This window comes from Clinocottus analis, unplaced genomic scaffold (assembly GCF_023055335.1).
Source record: "Clinocottus analis isolate CAN_PGR_092001 unplaced genomic scaffold, fCliAna1.0.p SCAF_33, whole genome shotgun sequence".
In the NCBI taxonomy this organism is placed as follows: domain Eukaryota; kingdom Metazoa; phylum Chordata; class Actinopteri; order Perciformes; family Cottidae; genus Clinocottus; species Clinocottus analis.
The window spans coordinates 245,001-267,939 of record NW_027176076.1 but is presented as its reverse complement, the minus strand read 5'-3'; the positions used below and the strand labels follow the sequence as shown (position 1 = coordinate 267,939).

The 22,939-nt window shown below is 41.0% G+C and overlaps 1 protein-coding gene across 3 annotated transcripts in view; it reads left to right on the top strand.

The window, feature by feature from the left end:
* pde3b (phosphodiesterase 3B) overlaps window positions 1-22,939 on the top strand; it is a 36,727-nt gene that overhangs the window by 13,144 nt on the left and 644 nt on the right. The window contains exons 2-16 of one of the 3 annotated variants that reach the window (XM_068596047.1): window positions 12,978-13,028; window positions 13,742-13,990; window positions 15,001-15,146; window positions 15,997-16,097; window positions 16,209-16,440; window positions 16,539-16,606; window positions 17,177-17,340; window positions 17,531-17,665; window positions 18,087-18,198; window positions 18,398-18,511; window positions 19,200-19,399; window positions 21,028-21,231; window positions 21,454-21,615; window positions 22,310-22,574; window positions 22,684-22,939. The exon at window positions 22,684-22,939 is cut by the window's right edge and continues 644 nt beyond it. In XM_068596047.1, the coding sequence (XP_068452148.1) occupies window positions 12,978-13,028; window positions 13,742-13,990; window positions 15,001-15,146; window positions 15,997-16,097; window positions 16,209-16,440; window positions 16,539-16,606; window positions 17,177-17,340; window positions 17,531-17,665; window positions 18,087-18,198; window positions 18,398-18,511; window positions 19,200-19,399; window positions 21,028-21,231; window positions 21,454-21,615; window positions 22,310-22,574; window positions 22,684-22,910 (2,430 nt within the window). In that variant the 3' untranslated portion in view covers window positions 22,911-22,939. Of the gene's footprint in view, window positions 1-12,977; window positions 13,029-13,741; window positions 13,991-15,000; window positions 15,147-15,996; window positions 16,098-16,208; window positions 16,441-16,538; window positions 16,631-17,176; window positions 17,341-17,530; window positions 17,666-18,086; window positions 18,199-18,397; window positions 18,512-19,199; window positions 19,400-21,027; window positions 21,232-21,453; window positions 21,616-22,309; window positions 22,575-22,683 lie in introns of all 3 variants that reach the window. The other 2 variants (XM_068596046.1, XM_068596045.1) reach the window with 2 other exon arrangements.

The window sequence follows — 22,939 nt, the reverse complement described above, 5'->3', positions numbered from 1 at the left end:
GCTACATGTAGGTCTCACCTTTGCTCTCCTTAACTCTGTTTAGTAAACCTACCTCCGGTTTGTTTGTGTGACTCTGACAGTCGGCCAGTGTTCCAGTATTTATGTCATGTGGCATCTGTCTCAGGTGATGGAGGCAGACCTCACCGAGCCCTGCTGAAGATGGGATATTAGGGTGGGGTGGGAGGGTGGGGGGTTAACTCAAGACCCTCATCTATTTGAAAGTAGCCTGTTTAAATGGTAACCTGCAAGATGAATTTAAAAAAAAAAAAATTGCCCTTGCATACAAATAAACTTTATTCTATTTTCTATTATGCCTTCATTTGCCATCCAGGATACATTTTGTGCTGATTTCTGTTTGTTCAATACATCCATAGCAGAAGATAAGTATCTATGAATTAATTAGATATCCTGTGCTCAGTTGTTGAATTGGAGTCATGTGACTGCATCCTGTGATGACTGTCACCCCCAAATAGCCTCTCTGGAATGCCCTTATGCTAATTTGCAGAAATATCTATTGAATTCAAATATTATTTCTGCAATATTATTATTGTTTCTGCAATATTTCTTAAAAGCAGGAAGAACGGTGGATTATTTTAGGAAATTCACTGCATGTCTTTTACACTCCTTAACTCTTTCACAACAGGAGTTGATACATGTTGCTTTCATGGAGCGCGTCATGGCTGTTTCACTTCATTTTGCGTGCACTAAACACCAGGGAATCTACAGTGTGAAACACCCCACCCCTTTACCAAGCAGGGTGGATTATTCTCATGAAATATATTTTTGTTGCTTTTTTTTTAACGTTGCGAGGAAATACATTTTGGGCCTTGTACAGTGTATGATTTAGTCCCCTGGCGTGTTACAGTGTTGCAAACTATCAGCATGGGGTTGCTGTTTGCCCACACATTGTTGTAAAAAGCAGTCAGTTGTTGATTGTTTTGCCATACCTAGGGAAGTGGATTGTTGCACACTCGTGGGTAATTCACTTACACTGAAGAAGGCGCTTTGCCTGTAATATCTGCGTCAAATGGGATGACCGAACTTGAGTTCTATCTTTGACAATTTAGCTATCAAAAATATTCAGAAAATCCAGAAATGTGTGACATTTTATATTTTCATGGAGATCTATGAGAACTGTCTTTTACAATACACATACCACCAAATTATTTAGTGTGCTGGAAAAAGATTTAGTGTGTCCCAGAAACTAGTATGTCAATGCAGTATGCCAAAAATACCAGGATGTCCGAATACATCCGGTTGCTTTTTGCAGTGTGCAAGCCAGTATGCTTTTCTGGCTATTTTGACCCACAATCCTCTGCTGAGCTGAGATATGAGCGAGAAGATCAAAGTTCTAGGTGCAAGGTTCTGAGGAAGTAGTATGTTCCAATTGAATGCATACTGCATTCAACAGTGCATACTTTGTAAATGGCAGCTGCAGTATGTCCTCAAAGTAAAAATAGAAAAAGTATGCCATTTGAAATTTTTCTAACACAGACCCTAAAGCTGCATTCTTGAATTTCTAACCATTATAGGGCAGCAGAAATCCAAAACCAGCTTCCAAACACACAGCCTTGACGTAATAATGTTGACCGTGTACTGTGTATAGCCTTAATGTTAGCAGACGGTTGCCGACTTACACATTTAGCAGATATGGAGTGACGTTATGATGTCATTTGGGTCATGTTTATAAGTGTAAAATTCACTTTGCTTTTATCTCTGGTTTGGTCTCTATTTAGGTTACTACATGTTTTACTCTCTTTGTCTGTTGTTAGGCAGTTTAGCTTTTTGACTGAAAACAGCTCCCTGCTGCTGCTGGAGACGACGTATGTTGAGAGCAGGGAACTACGGTCTGAACCATAAAGTAAATACTTGAATGTTAAACCAAAATGTTGTTCGAAAAGAGGCTAAAAGGCTCCATAGAGCTGCAGAGCATTGTAATAATTTCCCCTGGACTTGTGTGTATGAGCGTAATGATTTACAGCCACTTCTTTTATGATCTTGTGTCACCCAGCAAAGTTTCTCTAGACTATCACACATTGTAAAAAATAATATCCAGCTATAATCGGCACACAAAAAAACCTTTGTGGCTGTGAGGCATTTTGAAAAGTATATGAAGGAGCCCCCTAGGATGCTGAAGTTTACCGCTATGATCCAACCCAGGCCTTCACTCGACCATCAGGAAAGCAAGAAAAGACAGGCAGCAACATGCCCTTCATTAATAAGGAGCACACAAACAGACTCTCACTATGAATTTGCCAAGAAGAGTGTATTGAATTTGATTAAATTATCCGCATAATGTATAACCATAAGTCATTTGAGTGCAATCTCAAATAACTTTAACGACAAGTAGACAGATGTTGAGGCACTCAAGAGCGGCCTGTTCCATATTGATTTTGACCTTTTAACTTGACAAGTGTACAAATGTAAGCTTCTTAAGCTTTTTTTCCGCCTCAGCTTTAAAGGCAGCTTTGTGAATTTGATACGTAAAGTAGAAATAAGAAGCTGCCGAGAGCCAGCGTTTGCCACTTGTAAATGATTTACTTTACACACAATTTACGTCTCTTCATGCTGCTCTTTGTGTCTATCTCACTCTCTCTACTTCCCTGTGAACTCCTCCCACGGCTCGGCTCTGATGGATGGCGTTTGTGTTCACATGCTTGTTATTGGCCAGAGCTCCAGGGCTCAGGCGTTAGGTTGTGTTTATGAGAGGAGCTTGCACTGATTTCATGATAAAACCAGATGTTCCCTTACAAGGCTTCGAGCCTTCCTCATCGAGCTCACATGTCCATATCAGGTATAACCTTCCTGTTACTCAGGTCTCCCAGTCTCCAAACTATAGCTTGGTCTTGGGCTCCACGGTGGTCAAAACAGGTTGCGTGTGAAAGACATACATGACATGTTTGCACTTTGATAGAGAGACACAGTCAAAACTAGGATATGCTGAGAATATAGACTATTTGTTTTACAACAAATTACAAAATATTACATTGATGTGAATAACAGGAAGTGTAGCTTACTCTTACATTTGAGAAGTTGGAGCCTCAGAGTGTGCTGCATTTTTGCTTGGTAAATGACTTAACCACTCAATCAATTTTCAAAATGGTTTCTGTTAATCCAGTAATCGCTTTATCGCTGAATTATACACAAATGAACAGCCTGTTCAAAATGTCCCGAACTGTCCTTTTAAATGACGGCTCGGTACAAACAAACATGTGGTGCAGCTGCCATGACCAGTTAACATGCATAATGTTAAACATCATTCAATTACGGCAGATCTGATCCATGGAAACCTACTAAAAGCCCATCAGATACCAAAACACCAAACAGGAGGTTATTATAGAAAGAGAAAAAAATGTTTAACTCAGGAAAGTTTCCACAGTGACACAATTTAATCCAGCCAGGGTAGTGTGCAGCGATATGACATATTGCATCGTTGTAAAAGCTGAGCCAGGGTGTACGTTGTCACCAGGCTGCGCCGGAGCCCAGAGCGATCTCAATGAGGAGGCTGTCATTTCTCACACAGCGTTGTTGTCGGTTTTTAAACACCGAAATAAAGTTCAAGAGCTCGGTGACTAAAAACCCAGTAGATCCCATGTGCCTGCTAGGACTCAAACTCATTGAGTAAGATCGTAAACAAACATAGATAAAATGTATGGAACAAAAAGCCATGTGACTGTGTATATTACGGCTCCATGTGTGCAGGGTGTCTTGAACAGAGAAGCTGTCTGGTCCAGGGCTGCCTGTGCACACTTTCAACCAAAAACATTGGCACTGACATCACCTCTGTCTTCTCGCATGTCTTTGATGATACTAATTCCAAACAGCTTGTTGCAATTACCAATTGTGCTGATACAGGTGTAAGAAAAGGAAAACCAAACAGAGAGACCAGTCGGATGTGGTTACTTATTGTCCATGAATAAACAGCTCATTAAATGTTTTTTTGATGATATGAAGCCCTCGTTTGGCTCTGACTGTGCTCTCTGTGCGTCATAAGGTCAATGGTCCTTTTATTAATTACTTGTGTTCACACTGGGTGAACCCGGGATATTTATGAACCTGCAGATCAGCAAATCAATGTCAGCAGAAAGGACTTTGTGAAGTACTATTCAGAGTATTTACACTTGGGCTCTCTGCCACCACTCTCCAAAGGTCATACATACCTATATTCTGGCCAATCTCTTGCGATAGCGAGGACTTGCTACGTTCCGGGTCAACAAAAAACATAAGCTCTGATAAAATGTAACCTGCAGCCATAAACTGTAGTGCAGACTGCCTGCAACTATTTATAGGGGCAAGATTTAGTGAATGGTTTCCGGTAAATGTGAGGCCAAAGTCATGCATGGATTAAATCCCTTTTATGTGGAGTGGAGTATGTTTTGTTGTGTAAAATTGTCATCTTAAAAAAAAATAGTCTTGTTTTTTGCTGTCACCAACTTATTGCTTGAATCTCTTTTTAACAAGCTCTGTTTACAGTATACATATTTTAAATATTTGTTTGCAGTGTGTAGACCTATGCTTGCATTCTATCTGACCTGCTGAGTAGCTGTGAATGTAAGAGACTCAGTTTCAAACAAACAAATCTTTCCTAAGTGCGGCTAGTTTTCTTAGAGTTAGTTAGATTTACTTCTAAATTTCTGTCATTTCTGATTTACTAGATAGCACACAGCAGCATTAAATTATAAAGGGAAATGCATGTTGGTCAGATTCAAATACAATTTCATCTTTTTTTTATGCTTTTAACTGGTGTGCAGTCTGAATTTGGCAGCATTGGTAGCTGCCGACTGAGTTTGGGTGTTGAGTACAATCAAAAGGTTATGTGCCGTTCAGACATGAAACATAACATTGTGGGAAAAAGTTCCTCATTGATGTACTAGGGTTGACCTTACTCAGATTACTGCATTGGCATTGAGTCAATGCTGATAGGTAAACTAAGAAGTGTGTCTCTGGTTAAGCTACAAACTTGTTGTTCCATCCTTACATCAAAATAAACCCTTTATATTCAGTTCTTCTAAATCTCAAGGGTGTAATAGCAACTAGATATTCTCTAGCTTTCCTCAGTAAATACACTATCTAATTTGGTTAGGTGTAAAATTCATATTGATGCAAATCAATGAAAAAAGAGTTCTTACCGATCCGGTCATCTATCTTTATTCTTGTCCTTCTTGCATCTCTTTCTGGTGGAAGCTAAAGTGATCCAAGGTCAAGGACTTCTGCGACCCTTTAGTACCTCCCGAGACTTGAAACGAGGACACACCTGCAGCCTCAGAGCGGTAGCCTGAGGGATGTCTAGTCCTGCCTTCCCTTTCTGAGCCTTCAAGTGCTTTTCTTCGTAGCCTCTTGAGCTCATCCTACACCCATGCTTTTGCTGCTTTAACTCCATTATAGCGGTGGCAGCCTTTTTTTAGGCCTCTTTTCATTCTTAGGGGTCTCCACCATGATGGACAACTAACCACGAGGACCCTACTGTATGTCTGATAAAACTATGTCGATTCCATGTCCCTTCGATTTATCCAATCTTGTGGTCTTGATGAAATGACAGTATTGGAATAGAGCGCCATCTAAATTGGTCCAGCACAAAGCATTTTCCGGCTTTTTTCCAACTGGCTCTTCCACTCACTTCTTCTGTCAGTCTTGTTCTGGTCCATCTGCTTTTTTTGGGGGGTCGTAGCACAGCAGCCCGGAAGCAGACTGCAACTGTTATGTGTGCGCGTGCGTGTGCATGCAGATGTGTGTGTAACTGGAGGTCATGGACAAAACTCCATTTTTCACAGAATATGTCATTATACTTATTTTCCTTGCTTGTGATTTTTTTTATAGTTAAATTGGATAACATCACATTGAGAATTCAATAAAGAAATTTATGACGTTAGTTATTTATTGTAACGGCAGATGATCTTATGGTGTGTTAAATATTTGCGCGAGTAGATTGTAAAGTCAATGCAGACGCGAATGGTTGCGGAAAAGCTCATTTTTGGCCGGGTAGCGTGAATGACGCGAAAAAGCATTGCGAATATTCGCTTTGATGTTCTGACATTTGTGTTATTTCCACAACGAGTATAACGCAGAAGTAGTTGTTAATGTCCCATGGTCGACAGCGGAAATGAAAACTGTTTTAAAGGAATGTGACCGGGTCAGTTTAGGTTAGCTAGTGAGGCTATGTGCTGGCCACTAAGGGTAACGTGGCTCAAGCCGCGCGCCCTTTACGCCGTAACTGGTTGCAAAAAGTGAAAAAGGGAATTAACCACATAAAATGTTGGGCGAGTAAAATCAGGCAAAAAAGAGAATATTCTCAACGTGTTTTGGTGTGAACACGGCATTATTCCAGGAACTACTGAGGCAGCACAGAAAATCCTTTACAAAGAATGTCCTTCACTAAAATGCAAACAGTTCATAAAATACTTCCTACTGGAAATATCTTGATTATACAACAGAGTTAAATATGTCCCACACAAAACAGAATTGCTTAAAAACTACTCAAGTTCTGCTCACTTTGTTTTATTTCCGGTCTGTGGTTGCATTGTTAACGCTTCTGTGACTATTAATTAACAACAACCATGTCTGTCTAGAGAGAGTATGGCTATGGAGGTCATAAAAGGTTGTTTCACTGTATCTTGCCTTGTGACAAAGGTCGTGCTTTTGACCTCGAAGTGAGTGTTTCTACTTTGTGGATAAAGGCTCGTAGATGTACCGTTTGCGAAACCTACTATATTACAAGATAGCAATCTCCCATTCATGGTTTCTTTCACAGATTGGCGATAAGAATATCTTCCTCATATGTTGTGACATGGTGCTGAGATGTGAAGAGGAAACAAATGAGTGAATCAAAAGTTAAGCGCATCTTTGATCCTAGTTATTTTCGTTTCAACACTCTTTTCAGCCTCTAAAATGTAAACTTTACGAAAAATACTTGGAGCCAAAAAATGTTGATACCACCTCGGTGCCCGTGTTCCCTTTATTCGGTGCTGCTCCCTTGTTAGCCTCCTGTAGCACATGGGGACATGGTGTCAAGTAACCTAATGCCATCCAGACACTGATCTTTATCTGGCAAGAAACTTGTACTGCATCATGCTAAAAATCAGCTTCTTTTATACTACCCGACAGCGTATATCTCCCTCTGAGTCACTGTACATTTCCATGTGAAAATTCTGTTGTGACATGCCCAAAGAAATTATGGGCCACTTGTGTTTGTTAACATATAGAGCAGAGGACCGAGACAACCAAGACAGATGAGTCCCTGAAATACTCTCAAGGCAGAGTGACGGGACGTTTATTCCAAAGCCTATTTCATGCTCTTCATTAGCCCGGCTGTCTCCACATTAAGCACACTCTGGCTTCTATTAATACCCAGAAGGCTTTGCACTGTGAACATTTTAAAGAATACTACTTTGTGGGCTGAAATGGACCTATGATGTGCTTTGCGGTGTACTTTCTTTTCCTCCACTCACAAGGATAAAGAGATGAAAATGCAAACTTAGAAGGCGACTTCTCACTCTAATTAAAGCCTATTAAATGTTTTTTTAATGGAAAGTGTATTGCAATAATAATGAAAACTATTCAAAAAGTAGTTTGTTGAAGTTGTTCATGGATCTGTTGTGACATTAAATTTCAAAGAGCTATTTTTACAACCAGACTAAAGAGAAACGAGACATGAATCCGTTAAAGGGACAGTTCACCCCAAAATAAGAATTAAAACATATATATTTTTCCTCTTACGTGTTGTGCTTTTTATCAATATGGATTGTTTTGTTAGTAGCCTAATTTTAGATATTCCTGTTGTAGAGTGTGTGTGTGTGTGTGTGTGTGTGTGTGTGTGTGTGTGTGTGTGTGTGTGTGTGTGTGTGTGTGTGTGTGTGTGTGTGTGTTCGCTCAAATACAATGGGACTCGGCCTGTGGAGCTCAAAGTGCCATGAAAACTGAACTGCAATGTTTCTTTCCAGAACTATATTTCCTACATGAAACTACCTGCAACAAAGTATGTGGATTATCTAAAATAAAAAGTCAGGATTTCTGGAGAGTGCCATATGGTCCCAATATATTTAAGAGAAGGAAGACATCTCTCCGGTTGATATCTCCAAAGCAATGCGACTCCCAACAAAGCAATTTAGATTGATAAACAGCTCTTCAGGTAAGAGGATCACTAAGTGTGATGTGGTGAACTTTGTTCGTGCCAGAAACCGATCTTAAGGTCAGACTGAAGTACTTAATTCTATAAATGACACCAATGGATGCTGGCTTTTGCAGGGCAGCAGCTGAACAACACCAGTCCAGTGAAGTGGTAGATGAGTGTGAAAGAGAGGGATGACATTTTGCACAAGCTCCTTTCCCTAGTCAAAGAATTTTCCATGGTCCTGCCAGGTTGCCCTGACAACACTGGTGACAGCCATAGGCGGACTAGCCATCTGGAGGACCAAAAGTTTTCCCGTTGGCCTTGTTGACCTGCGGGCGGGTGGCGAGCCAAGCAGCACAGATGCAAAAAGATTTTTACAAGACTTTGTATGACGTTGTAAAACAACTGACCGGAAAAAAAAGTAAAATTATGGTATTTTGAGATAGTGGTTGATTTATTTTGTCACACATTGATGAAATGATCAATCAATTATAAAATATATCAGCATGACGTACGGCATTGTTGCTATGAACTTTGATGTGTTTATCTGATATATTTAGTGAAAAGAAGTTACCAAAGATCTGTCTTTAAAGCTGCAAGATTTTAATAAATGTTAATATTTTCAATTATACAAAATGTGTATATTAGGAACCCTTCAATTGTTAAATTTCTAATGTTGTTTTCAACATTCAAGATGAATGTCTTTAATGCTTTTATAATCCTACAAACATTTTATGAAACGTTATCTTCTATCCTAGAATTATAGAATGTATATGTAGAAACAAATGCCGGCAGTGTCAACTCTGCTTTTGAATTAACTTAAAAGACGAGTCACACAGAAACATCTTCATGGGCGTCTGTACTGAGACTCTGGTGCTGTAATCATTTTTTTCTATGTCTCGTTTGCTCATGCCGAAAAAGTGTCTATAAATGTTGTACATCAGGCCGTGTTTATGAAGCTTTGAAAAGTTTATGAATGTCCACAAACCCGAGATACAATTGCTTGTTGTTTAGCTTGTTGTTTAGGTTGAGCTCCACTGCTTCATGTCAACAATTAGCATTTTGGACATTGTGAGATTTTGGGCCAACACTTGTGTTTGTAAGCCAACAAGCACTCCATTCTCCTGTGGGCATGCTTCCTGTCCTCGTTCCAACGTTCATACTTTGCATCGTGTCTTTGTCAAAGCCTTATTTCCACTTTAAATATATATTTTTTTTACCACTTCCATATGATTTTAGTTTAAACCTTCTTTCTTATTTATGTATTTTTTCTTACCGTTGTCTTTGGTATCAGGGTTATGTAAGTTCACTGTTGCACTTGTTTTATTTTTCCATGACCATTTGTGTTTGTATTTATCTGTGAGGAAGATGAACATAGATTAAGAAGAAAATAGTCATTATGTATCATTGGTACCCAACATTATTTGATATATTTATAGTGATTATTTATAGTGATTATGTATAGTGATCAGTGTCTGCTGCTGGCCTCCTGTCAGCTTACCTGCCAGAGCTGTACAGGCCCAGCCGTATACTGGCAGTTCAAGCTATGCCATACCAATAGGACCCACGCACACACAATACACACACACACACACGCACAGACTCTGCAGTCCTCTCATCTGGTTAACTCTTTCCTGATCAGGCATAAGAGAATCAAGCCAGCCTGTGCACTTTCTTTTCCTCTCTCTCTATCATCTTTTCCTCCTGTGCGTGTCTTGACAACGAAAGCCCAGTCCTGATTAACGACGTGTGCGTGTGCAGAGAGGGCTTCTGACGATGTGTGCGTCGCTGCAGGCTGACGTCAGCAGTGCCCTGCTTCTCTCCATACAAATGCCCGCCTCCCTCATTGATACCTTTTCTCTACCCCCCCAACCCCCCACACTCTCTTATTAGCGTGTTTTTATCAGTTCTAGCACCTCTCACACCACAGAGCCCAGCTAATATGACACGCAGGTGTAACAACTGGCCGTCTACTAGCTTGCACAGGTTTATTGACTACTGTCTGGCTGGACCGAAAAAAAAAGCTGGATTGGATATCTGTGACAATGGGGCCAATCTAATCACTTCAGTTTAATGTATATATATACTATACATTTTATACATACTACATATTTGTTTCAATTTTGACAAATGTATTTCTGCCTCAGAGAACGAACTGTAATTCCTGTTTATTTTGAAGGTATCTGTGTTGGGACTGAAAAAGCCGGATCAATGTGTCTCTCTCAGTTTGCTTTGTATATTCATGCAGCTGGGCATTTATATCCATTTTTTTACTTGCACAATATTTAATCTTTATGCACATGTTGTGCAGAATTGCAGATGCAATGGATATGGGCAATTATACGAGTCAAACAAGCACTTTCTGTGCATGTGTGCTTAAAAGCCAGCCCCAAATGAAAAGTATAGGAGTAGTAGAGAAAACCTTTGAAAGGTGGAATTATTAATTGCAAAAATGTCCCCATAAAATAACAATGTACATTCCTCATGTTAAATATCAGTTTTACACTATAGCATGAGTTAATGTTATTTATATTTCTTCTTCTTTTCTCAGCATCCCTAACCTGAAAGCCAGTGCTGGAAGAAGTTCTTCAGTAAAAGTGGCAAAAAAATTAATTAATGCAAGCTAAACTTTACTAATAAATGTACTCAGAGATTATTACTCATTATTCCTGGTAATTGTATATACGTTATATACTGTTGAGTTATGCATTATATTTCATAAGATGGTCTCATGATTCATTTGTGTATACAAGTACAAATTGTAATATATCCCTTTTCAAACGGAGCCCGTTGAGTGGAAAAGTGGTCGTAAAAAGTCGTACAAAATAGAAATACTCAAAGTGCGTGTACCTCCTTGTGCTGCATGTCTACAACGTTTGTTTCACAAATGCTACGAAAAGTTGTCGTGCTTTTGTGTGTCTTCATGTGTGCAGGTGTCTCAAGTGTCAGCTGTTGTGTGCCTCCGTGTCTGCCCTCATGTTATGTTTTCAAAACACAGCGAAGGAAAATGTCTCTTGTTCATTGACGGATTCAAATCTCATCTTGCAGAAGGCCTTCACTGTAAATAAGTGGTTGCCTGGTGGGGGCGGAGCCAGATTTTCCTGTTTCTGTGTGTCAGGTGGAGAAGATATTCATGTGCATTGTGCACAAAATAAGCAAAGGCATAGTGTGCGAAGGTGAAGACAGATTGTACACAGACTATTTTATATTGTGTGACACACTGAAGAGTGTCACGGCGTGATCGAGAGGGACAGTCGAAAAGGGAACTAAACATTATCTTTAGGTCGAATTAAATTAAGGCCAAGCATACATTATATTTAATTGTGTCAATGTGTCTTTTTTTAATCTCTGCCTATAGTTCTTTGTCCTTAACTCTGCTTAATGGCATCCTCTCCTCGACCATTTATCCGTCTCCCCCTCCATTTCAGCCCTCCTGCGTCTCTCCGTAAACAAGCAGAAGGCCAACAACTCTGTCCTCCGGCCGTCTCCCGCCATCGTGTTGCCATGGTGTACAGAGCTTTGTTTGCTGGCCTCTATGTCAGGTTGCCATGACAGTGCTTATTTGCCATATTAAATGTTTGGAAGCATTGTACAGATGCTGATGACAAACACCCAACATCCCACTTTGATCAATGAAACAGTTACTGATGGGAGGAGATGGTTTATCATCCGTAGTTATAGCTTACATTCACTGTCAGCGTCGTATGCAGAACAGTAAAACAGGTCTGAATAAATATTACTAAAAATCTGGCTTTGAAGATGAGTATGTTTATATAAGAGTACATTTAGAAATTTACCTCTAAAAACAAATTTCTTGAATACTGGGAATTTGGTTAACTAAATATCTTATTGATGTTCTTTGCATTTTGGAACGAATGTGACGGACTGATTAATCCAGTGTGTAACATCTTTTATGTTAATGATGTGCTTTGATTATTCCTGACCATGATGTTTAAAAGAAGGCCATGTGAGGGTGTGTGTTTACATGTGAGGTTGAGGCTTAATGTCTGTGTCTCTCCCTCTTGTGGTGTGGGGTGAGACTGCACTTTTGCTCTTCAAAAGAAACGCATACTGCCTGGATTTATGTAGCAAACATATTTCTACTCATTGAAACACAGAAGGAAACGTACAATTTGTGTTCTTTTGTCACCGCATGACGTGACTGATTCACTACAAACGGAAAGCCTTTATGTTTTCAATTGCTCTGCTGTCAAAAGTGATAGATTTCAGTGCTTTCACTTGAATGTGCATAGCTGACCAAATAAAATGCATGTTAGGAAGATCAATGAATGTGCAAAAGTATAATTGGACTGTGTAACAAACATAGTTACTAACAAAACTAATCATTTATGTATTTCTATTTGAGCCGACGCTTACATTATTTCAGGCCCTGCAACTTCGTGTTACACAACCTGCTGCAACTTTGACTGAACACCACTGTAACGCGCACGTGTGAGAGCTGCTGTTTGGTTACTCACAGATAGCGCGGAAATGCTGCCAGTTTGACGTAGTTTGAGCCAGATAAGATCTCATAGCTCCATTGTAGACGCAGCGTGGTGGTTTTTGTGGTTTGCTTTTCTTCTTTTGCTTTCTGTGAAAGGCCCCAGTGTGCTGTGGCTGAAGCATCGTGCATTAGAATACCTGTAGTAGTGGCAGGAAATCCTCAGTGTAAACTGTTACCACACTGTATGTTTGGACAACAGGTAAAAGAGACTAACAGAAACTCTGGTGCTGACCTGCCAGTAACCTCACAAGTCATAAGAGAGTGTACTCTGTGGAGCGGCAGTCGAAGCTTGTGCACTTTTGATGTAAATATGTTCCATAGTCACTGTTACGCACAAACATAATATGCAGTTGTTGTGTCTTTCAGATGATCTTGTGGGACTGGGATCTGAAGCACTGGTACAAACCACAGTATCAGGTCAGTACTGTGTTTATTTACGTTGTAACTTCAATGTATCTGTGTGTGGTTCATCCAAGTACCACACAGATAATGCGGGTCTACTCAGAGAGGGTGGCGGGGGGGGGGGAACTGTCTCTAAATCACCTTTCGTACACTCGGTTCTTTTGCCGACATTTTTGGTCAGGCAAAATTCACCTGGTGCAAAAGTTGGCATACAATGACCTTGGAATTGTTGTCATGCCACATTTTTTATCTTACTCAGACATTCTTTGTCTTGTTTAAACTATTTGTGTAATCCAACAAAGAATTTAGCTCCCACAGACTAAAAATCATTATTTGTTCCTGTTAGGCAGAGCCAAGCCAGACAGGACACTTTCCCACATGAAACATTCCCTGAATAACGCACGGATCACACCTGTTCGTGCTACAGTGCTCTTACAATTTATGAGATTTCAGTAGATATTAGAATAGCACTACAGTTTTCATATGGGTTACAGTGGTTTTTTTATAACTGCTAGACCAAACCTCTTTTTAAGATAGTGGCATGAAGCAGTAGATTGTCAAGCTGCCTGTTGTTGATATTTTGGTGTACTCCAGCAGGAGGCTCCACAAGCCATTGGCCGATATTTGGGATAAGACTACTTTAGAGTGTGCTGGACTGAAGTTGCCCTCGGCCAGTTCATTTGCTGCCCTGCTCCCTAATCTGTGTGATGTATGTGTGCATATGGCAGGGTGCAGTGAGCGGCAACGGTGTGGATCTTTCAGTCATCAACGAGGCCAGGAACCTGGTGTCAGACCTACTGATGGATTCTTCCCTGTCGGCACCCACCATCTCAGCTCTACGCAGCATCTCAAGCCTAATGGGGACATTTTCGGGCTCCTGCCGTCCCAGGGTCAACCCCTTCACCCCCTTCCCAGGTTTCTACCCCTGCAATGAGGTGGAGGACTCTGTAGAGAGGAGTGACAGGAAAACCATTAAGGTGGGTAAAAGCACTACAACGCCACCAACCGAGTATGGTTACTTAAAGAGATGAGTACTAAGTCAGCAAGTTAACATACATACAAATATACTTTATAAATCTGTTTTCTTTTTTTTTTTGAACAGGTACTGTTCAGTAGTAAGGGTCCCTGTGAGGGACAAACATTCCTTCTTTTGCCCATGTTCAGTCTGTTACCTTAAAGATGTACGTTAAAGACCAGCAGTTGATTAACTTCATACAAAAGCAATAAGTGCTTTTCATGTTTTCAGTTCAGGTCAGTTTTTCTTCCTCAGTGAGAAAAGTCACGTCTGTGTTGACTTGAACAAGAGCACTGAACATCTTGTGATGTGTGGAAAGTTCACCTCTTTGAGAGAAGAGTACAGATCCAGAAGTTATCCTGACTTAAAGTGCTCTGCCACAGTGGCTCAGACCGCGGGGTCAGGAGCTTTGCATATGAGCGATTAACTTTCAATCTGGATGCGGAACATGCTGGTGTGAGCGCTTTGTGGGGCAAAGCTGCTTGTTGCAGAACCGTTGCTCGTTGAGAACAGAAGCTACATAACAAAACATGCTTTCACGTTAGGCTCAATTCGTCAACAATGCCTGTGGGTGAGGCTATGGAGCCCGCATATTTACATAAATTGCCTTCAAAGTAAAAGCAGTGTTAGCGTAATGCATCTTTTTTATTTATTTTTCATGTTTGATTGAACTCACGCGGGCAGGACTGGGAGAGCCGTAAGACGCCCAGGTCTGAACTACGTCGTCTGGGAGAGATTTAAAGCGATAAGCTCCTCCCAATGCAAAAAAACCAACATGCAGTTAACGCATGATTAAATAGTTAATGCCGTTAAAGGATTGCCACACACACACACACATACATAAATATATGTGTGTGTTTGTGTATATATATATATATATATATATATATATATATATATATATATGACCAGCATCTTCAGTTTGTGTAAAAACATTATTTGCCAATACTGGAGACTTCTTTTCCCCATTAGGGTTTGAGCAGCAGAAACAGTCTCCCTACCCCTCAGCCCAGGCGGAGCTCCACCTCTTCCTCAGCGCTCTCTTCTCTTGACTCCGCCTCTTTACGCTGGGAACGCAACAATGGCAAGAGACCCCACCCTGAACTCAACTTGACCAGGTACCCACAAAGACACGCTTAGAAACACACACTGTCATCACGCTACCTGTGCTGTACTGTGACCTGAACCAAAGTCAATGTGACTTTACTCCCGCTGTGGTCTTCCTCAGGTGGCTCAGCAGCACCTGTGCACAGTGAAATCTAGGGTCATTTTTCAGCCTGAAAATGTTTTATGAATTGTTCTCAGTGAGTTCTGAATAAGCAAAAACACATTTTTCATTATAAAAAAAGAAACAATACACTTCACAGAAAACCAGGTCGACTGGGTATTATATACCTGTTGTGAGGGCCAGGTATGAAATTAAGATCACATTTGAGTTTGATTAGAGAAGCCAGGTTTGACAGTTAGACGCCAATGCTGAGGTGTTACAATTATTAACAGAGTGGTTGAAAAGTGGTTGTATTTTGTGTATTTCTCATAATAATTAATCGTTTGATAACATGTCATTTGGTTATAGTTGCACTAGTCCAAAGTGCAGTAACTCCCTTTTCATCACAGTTGATTAACGAGGAAATAACGTTCATAGTTTAAACTGTGAACAAAATACAGTAATAATAATGGTACTTACTGTTCACATGCATTAAGAGAAGGTCAGGCTCTTTTGGTGACTGTCAACAAATGTATTGCACAGTGTTCAATTTCCTCAAACAACAAACTTGTTGTCGACACTGGGGTGCAGTGCCTCTACATCTCCACAGGGTGGCAGTAGAGACTATGTTGTTGGCCAAAGAGTGCCTGACAGTGAAACATCAAGTATTTCTGATTTTCTTCTTTATCTTTGCTAAACGTATGCTTGGAGTCTTTTTTTTTGTTTAAGCCAGAGTTGAATATCTGTGTTTTGTGCTCCAGCTCAGCCCTGTCTAATGGGCCCAATCCAAACCTGCTCACCATTCCTAAACAGAGGTCTTCCTCTGTCACCCTCACCTACCATGCCGGGTCCAGGAGAGCAGGTGAGACTGAACCATAACACTTCTCTAAGACACTACATGTGGATTAATTGCTCGTGTTTGGACTGAATCTCATGCCACTCTCTCTTCCTGATCTCCCTTCGTCCTCTCCAGGCGCATCTCCCAGTCTGAGCCCACTCTCCTCACCAAGCCACAGTTTTCTTGCAGTAGGCACAGGTTCTTCGTCGTCCCTCGTCACCCGATCGCCTGTGGAGTTCCCGGACACAGCTGACTTCCTGACAAAGCCGAGTGTCAGTCTGAACCTGCACAAGCCCTTGGGATTCACCCTCAGCTCACCTGATTTCCAGCAGGGCCACCGTAGCTCTCCCTTCTCTCTGTGCACCAGGTGAGTCCTGCAGTACTGAAGCGGCGTGTCATTGTTTATTTCAGGTTCGTGGTCATAACGGCAATTGGTCTTGTCTGTGATTGTCGTGTCCACTCTAGTTGTGGTCGTCAGATGCTCAAGGGAGGTTCCACCATTGAAACGGGGGAATCCTATCAACCATTCACCAGTGAGGCTCAACGCAGGCGCTCGGGTACACACAAATACATTTCATGCACATTAACTAGTGTATCGGTGTGGTGGCAGACAGTCTTGCTGGAGATGGAAAGAGAAACACTTCTGTCAGCAGTTTAGAGGGTAAACACTGCCCTCTGCTGGACTGCAAACGTAATCCAAGTTGATGCACACAAAGACTAACAGATGTATATTTGTGTATGTATATTTTCATTTTGTAACATTTTGTTTAATAGCAAGACGAACATGATGAAAATGAACTTGTGTTTTCTCAATGGTTTACTACAATCACTTCCTCAATAGCTGCTATACCTTCTGGTAACCAGTATAAAGTTTCATTTCCTTTTTTCTATTCAGTTTACAACAGTGACCCGTTTTGGGCCAATAAAAGCACATGTAAACACTTCAATATATTGCAAGTCCATAAGGTGAATAAATAAAAAAGACATTCTGGGACTCCAATGTAATAATTTAAATGAAATTTAAAATTCATGCAACAAGATACGAACCTAGTGTCTGTGCATGCGTCCATATCCTCACAGCTTCCTGTGCTCTGTTGATGCAGCAGGTGAAGGGTTGGACTTCACAGGAGAGCCTCTCATCAGGGAGGAGAGCGTGGAGGTAGATGTGTCTGGGGACGGAAGGCCAGACGTTGCAGGTAACCAGAGGCAGGCAGAGCAGGAGAAGGACAAGAGCTCCAGCAAAGACCAGCAGACTCAGGAATCACAGGTGTGCTTGGGCTCCGAGTTACGATGGCATTGTTTACTGCAGAACAGCTGAAGGAACAATTACTCATTTTGTCATGTTATTTGTACTATTCTTTCAGCTATGAATTAGTTGTTTGCATGTTCAGAGCATTATGTGTCAATAGAAGCAATACTTCTACTAATTTCTACCATTTCTTTCTGATTGTTTCCAGGGTGGGCAGAAGTTCAGACTCGATCCTATGCTGGAGGACCATGATGCGCTCATGGAGAGGATGAACACCTGGAACTTCCAGATCTTTGACCTGGTGGACAGAACAGGAGGGAAGAGCGGAAGGATACTCAGCTATGTTAGTACAACCCGCTCGAACCTCATCTCCTGTAGCTTTTTATTTTTTTTATTCTCTTTTATTTTGTCGGCCTGTCCACTCTCCTCAGAATAGCCATCCGTTATTTTGAATTGGATATAATCATCATTGCAGCCTTTAAGGATTTTAATGGATTTTTGCATTTCGTTTGACTTTCATGTAAATATGCAAGTTATAAATTAAAATTATTAGATTGCTTAGATTTCAATAACTGCAAATGTTGTTTTTTTTCTTTTCCTAAAAATGAAATATGTCTGCTCAGATAATTAACCTGCATAATGCATAATGATTTGCACAAAGTCCTTTTTTATGTTCAACATATTTTAATGTCCACTGAGCACCGGTGAGGGAGCTGGTTGTGTTCTGATTGGTGTTTCAGTAAAGCTGCCGTGTGTTTCCCCAGGTGACATACACCCTTTTCCAGGACACGTGTCTGTTTGAAATTTTCAAGATCCCAGTGAGGGAGTTCATGACATACTTCTGTGCTCTGGAAAGTGGCTACAGGGACATTCCCTGTGAGTATTACACCTTGTAGTGTTCAAGAAAGTCAAAGTTTTTTTTATTTTTATGTCAACCCAGGTTGTTAACTGTGTTGCTATTGTGTGGCCAAGCTAAGCTGCAGTTGTCGTTACCCATAAATGATCGAACATTTGAAGTGCGTGCTCGTGCACTGTACATGGTACAATACCCTAATTTAAACTATCATGGTTCCAGATCACAACAGGGTCCATGCTACTGATGTGCTCCATGCTGTCTGGTACCTGACCACTCGACCAATCCCCGGGTTCCAGCAGATTCACAGTGAGCATGTGACAGGAAGTGACACAGGTGGGCTTATTTACTCACTGTTCCTACACATCTGTTAGATGGTTTGTGAAACACCGGTTACAATCGGAACACTTGACTGTACAACAACCCTCTCAGGCTAAATGCATGGTTACATTATGTAATATTTCGATGTGTTGAGTGGATTGAGGGTTTTCATTGTACAGGCTCTAATCACAGTTTTCACAAAAGCTGTAATGATAAAATATACTATTGTAATGTTATGGGAAAGTAAACTCTAGATTGATCTTGAGTTTATCTAAGATGGGTGAACCAAATGTTGGGAAAGTACAGAGATCAAAGGCCTGTTGTCGCATATCACACTGGGAGGTCTTTTAAAAGTTCCTTTCTTTATGGGATGTTGACTTTCATTTGCCGAAACGCAGAACTTCCCCGTCTCTACTAATGGTTGTTGAGCTCAATTAGAAATGATCTGGGGCTGACGTCTAACTTCGAGGCCGCCAGAACAACTTTCATTTGATAAGAAGGGACAGAGAAAACAGCAGTGATATGACATATGAGAAATTGAGTCGAGTAGTGAACAAATGAGAATAGAACTGTGTGTCTGTATACTGATTGGCCATATCTCCCTCCATTTTGCATTCAATCCAATATCTACTTAAATTATAAAGATATGTTAGACTGACAGTGTCGTCCATTGACACGCATCATGTTTGTTGTTGTGTTCCAGATTCAGATAGTGGGATCTCTCCAGGAAGGATATCCTACGCTTCCTCCAAAAGCTCCTCGATTTCAGATAACAGCTACGGCTGCCTGGCCTGGAACATACCTGCCCTGGAGCTCATGGCCCTTTATGTAGCAGCTGCAATGCACGATTATGACCACCCCGGTCGCACAAATGCCTTTCTAGTAGCCACTAATGCATCTCAGGTATCCTGTAGCTTTTATTGGTACTTGAAAGTGTTTTAGAATACATTGACAAACGTATTGAAGCTCACTGGGAAAAACATAAACACACTTGTGTTTACAGAAACAAAGGATCCAATGTTCAAAATATGGGTTTATGAAAAATGACATTCAACTGTTGTGTCAGAAGACAGAGTATATACACAAACGTATACTGATTGTTAAGTAACGTTAGATTATTGGCTGTCACCTAAGTCCCCTTTTTAAATTGGCCATCTTGATACTAAACTGAACTACATGCATTTATATATCTCAACGTTGGTGTCCAATTTGCCTGCTATTCTTGTGAAGTGCAGGGCTTTCTTTAAACTCTTCTATTACACCAGACAATTCCATACATGTGTATGTGCACTATTGCTGCAGTTGTCCAAGCTTGACAATGAAATGCACAATATATTAATTAAATGAAAAATATGATCCTTCGCTACAGTCTCAGCATTTGTCTGCGATTTCCTAAATTAACCATTCCACGGTAAGGGACACTGCTTGCAACAGGTCTGCAACTTGCCCTCTAACAGGAAGACAAACATAACCACGGATGGCTTAACCATGAAAGACGAGCCCTTTGTGCAAGCACAAAAATGACACAGCTGTCTCTCTGCAGTGGTGACAAAGTCTGTCTGACTGGGTGCTGGTGGATGCTGCAGGTCTGTCAGCAGAAAAAAAATGCCACTCAACTCAAATAGTCATGAATGATCAACCCAGACATGCACTAAGACACACACAATGCACTGCTCACATATCCAATTGTATCTAATGTTTTAAAGCATAATCATTTTTGTTTTCAACATCCCTCTAAATCACCTCTGCTGCCTAACGCTGTTTTTACAGAACTAGAAACAATTCTCTTGAAATGGTGTTTTTAGTATCCTACAGAAACTCTAGTTTTACAGTTAATCTTTAACTTCACAGTCAACATTTTCATTAAATGACTTTCCTTACAAACGACATAATACAAATTTAAATGAAGCCTTTTTGAAAGCAAAATGTTCGGTTTACGCAAATACAATACTTATTTATTTAATCTCCCGACATTATCGCAAAGTCAAATACGCTGTAGAAACGGCCTCAAGAGGAGCTCATATGTAACACACCCAGCTGATCCCCATGCCGCTCCTTCACTGTGGTCAGTCATGTAAATAAATGAGGGGGGAAAGCTGCATGCCCCTGTTTAAATATTGTATTTTCTCAACATGACCACTGATAGCACTCAAACTGTCTGGGTTCTGTAAAAGTCCCAGGAAAGCGGGTTAAAAGAACGGACAGGGAACTCTGAACCTATTGATTGCTAATGATGCCTATGTGGTATCCAATGTCCTCATATCTACTTTTAACATGTCTGTTACATCACCAATACTTGGGTTTGAGGCGGTTACATTTCTACTTGTATAACCAAATCCCCTCGCATCCTGTTTATCTCATTTACTGAGTGCTTGCTATTTTTAAAGCCATACACAATTGTGTAACACATATGCAGACGTATTATGTAAGCAAATGTATTACTGACATTTTCAAGGAAATTGTAGGAATCTTGTTAGCCTGCTGTCTTTTCCCTCTCTCACCACTTGGCTGTACCCTCCTGTGTGTTGTAGGCGGTGCTGTACAATGACAGGTCGGTGCTGGAGAACCACCACGCTGCGTCTGCCTGGAGCCTCTACCTGTCCCGGCCCGAGTTCAACTTCCTGGTCAACCTGGATCATGTGGAGTTCAAGCGATTTCGTTTCCTCGTCATCGAGGCTATACTGGCCACAGACCTCAAGAAGCACTTTGACTTCCTGGCTGAGTTCAATGCCAAGGTCTGAGCTGAAGAAATCCTAACAGATTTATATGACCAGAATAGATGATTATCTATTTATTGATCCTTTAATATCCGGCAAAATATTGATTGAAACATTAGGATGGTACGTTAATGTTTAGTTATGAGTGACTAGTTCGTACGCAGCATGATGGATGCAGGAAAAATCAGTCGACTTGTAATAAGACATCCATCTTTGTTTGTTTGTTTTGTCTGTTAACAGGTCAATGATATGAACAGTCCAGGAATTGATTGGACCAATGAGAATGACAGGCTGCTGGTGTGCCAAGTGTGTATCAAATTGGCAGATATCAATGGGCCGGCAAAAGTTCGTGACCTGCACCTCAAGTGGACAGAAGGCATCGTCAATGAATTTTATGAGCAGGTAATGATTGCATGCTAATGTGTGTTCAGTTACCCCAGACCATTTTATTCATTCATCTTCATAATTTTACTTAAGGCAGAAGGAATACCTCAGACGAGATTCTCTCATCCTTTATGCCTCTATGTCCGGCGTCATCTGAGGCATTATATTTACGGGTTCTCCGTCAATCCATCCGGTCAGCAGTAATCCACCTATACCCTAAAGCAGTGGGTCACGATCTTTTTTCAGGGATGTACCTCCTGACCAGTACAAAATAACTTTGGGTTGAAAAAAAGATAATAGTAATAGACAGTGCTATGGATCAGTGTCTGATTTGATATAGAATATATACAATTCAGTTTAGGAGGAGAGTTTACAGGAGAAGGGACAACAACAAAAGGGAGCGATTAATTATATTAGTGACATACATCAATCTCTTTAGTTTATCCCAGATATGCATATGTATATGAACAATTTAAAATATATGGCAACTAATAGTCTAGAGAGGACTTTACAGCCCAGTTCAGTCTTTATTGTCCTGCACGGGAAATGTGGCTTTCTAAAAAAAACACTAAAACAAAACAAATATTTTTTAGAAAGTGTCACATTAATATTGTTCTTCCCCTTTCTGTGAGTATAGTTTGTGTCAAGGCTTATCATAAAGATCTGTGTTCTTGAGAAGTTTTTAACCAAAATCTTTGTTTCTAATCTGCAGGGTGACGAGGAGGCGACGTTGGGATTACCCATCAGCCCCTTCATGGACCGCTCCTCTCCACAGCTGGCAAAATTGCAGGAGTCCTTCATCACTCACATTGTAGGACCACTTTGTAACTCCTACGACGCCGCCGGCCTGCTTCCTGGCCACTGGATTAATGAAGAGGGATCAGATGAAGACAATGAGGTGGGGCAGGTGGACACTGATACAGATGAAGATGAAGATGAGGATGAGGATGATGAGCTAGAGGACGATCTGGCACCAAGTAAGACACCAACAGCTCATCCGTATTGTCGAGTTTACCTCGAAAAAACAGAGCCCAGTAAGCCAATCTAGATCATTTTAAACCGTTCTTTGTGTTTTCCTTGTTGCAGAAAGGAGGAAGAGCCGCCGCAGGTTGTTCTGCAGCATTATGCAACACCTGACAGAGAACCACAAGGTGTGGAAGAAGACCATAGAGGAGGAGGAGAAGAGCAAAGAGCTCGGCAAGCAGCAGCAGCCAGATGGCCTCCTCCCCAGCCTGCCGGCCAGCCTGCCCACCTCTCCGTCAGATGACATCCAGGTCATCCAGGAGGAGGAGGAGGGAGAGGAGCGTCAGTAGCAGGAGGACGAAGGAAAGAACAGAGACGC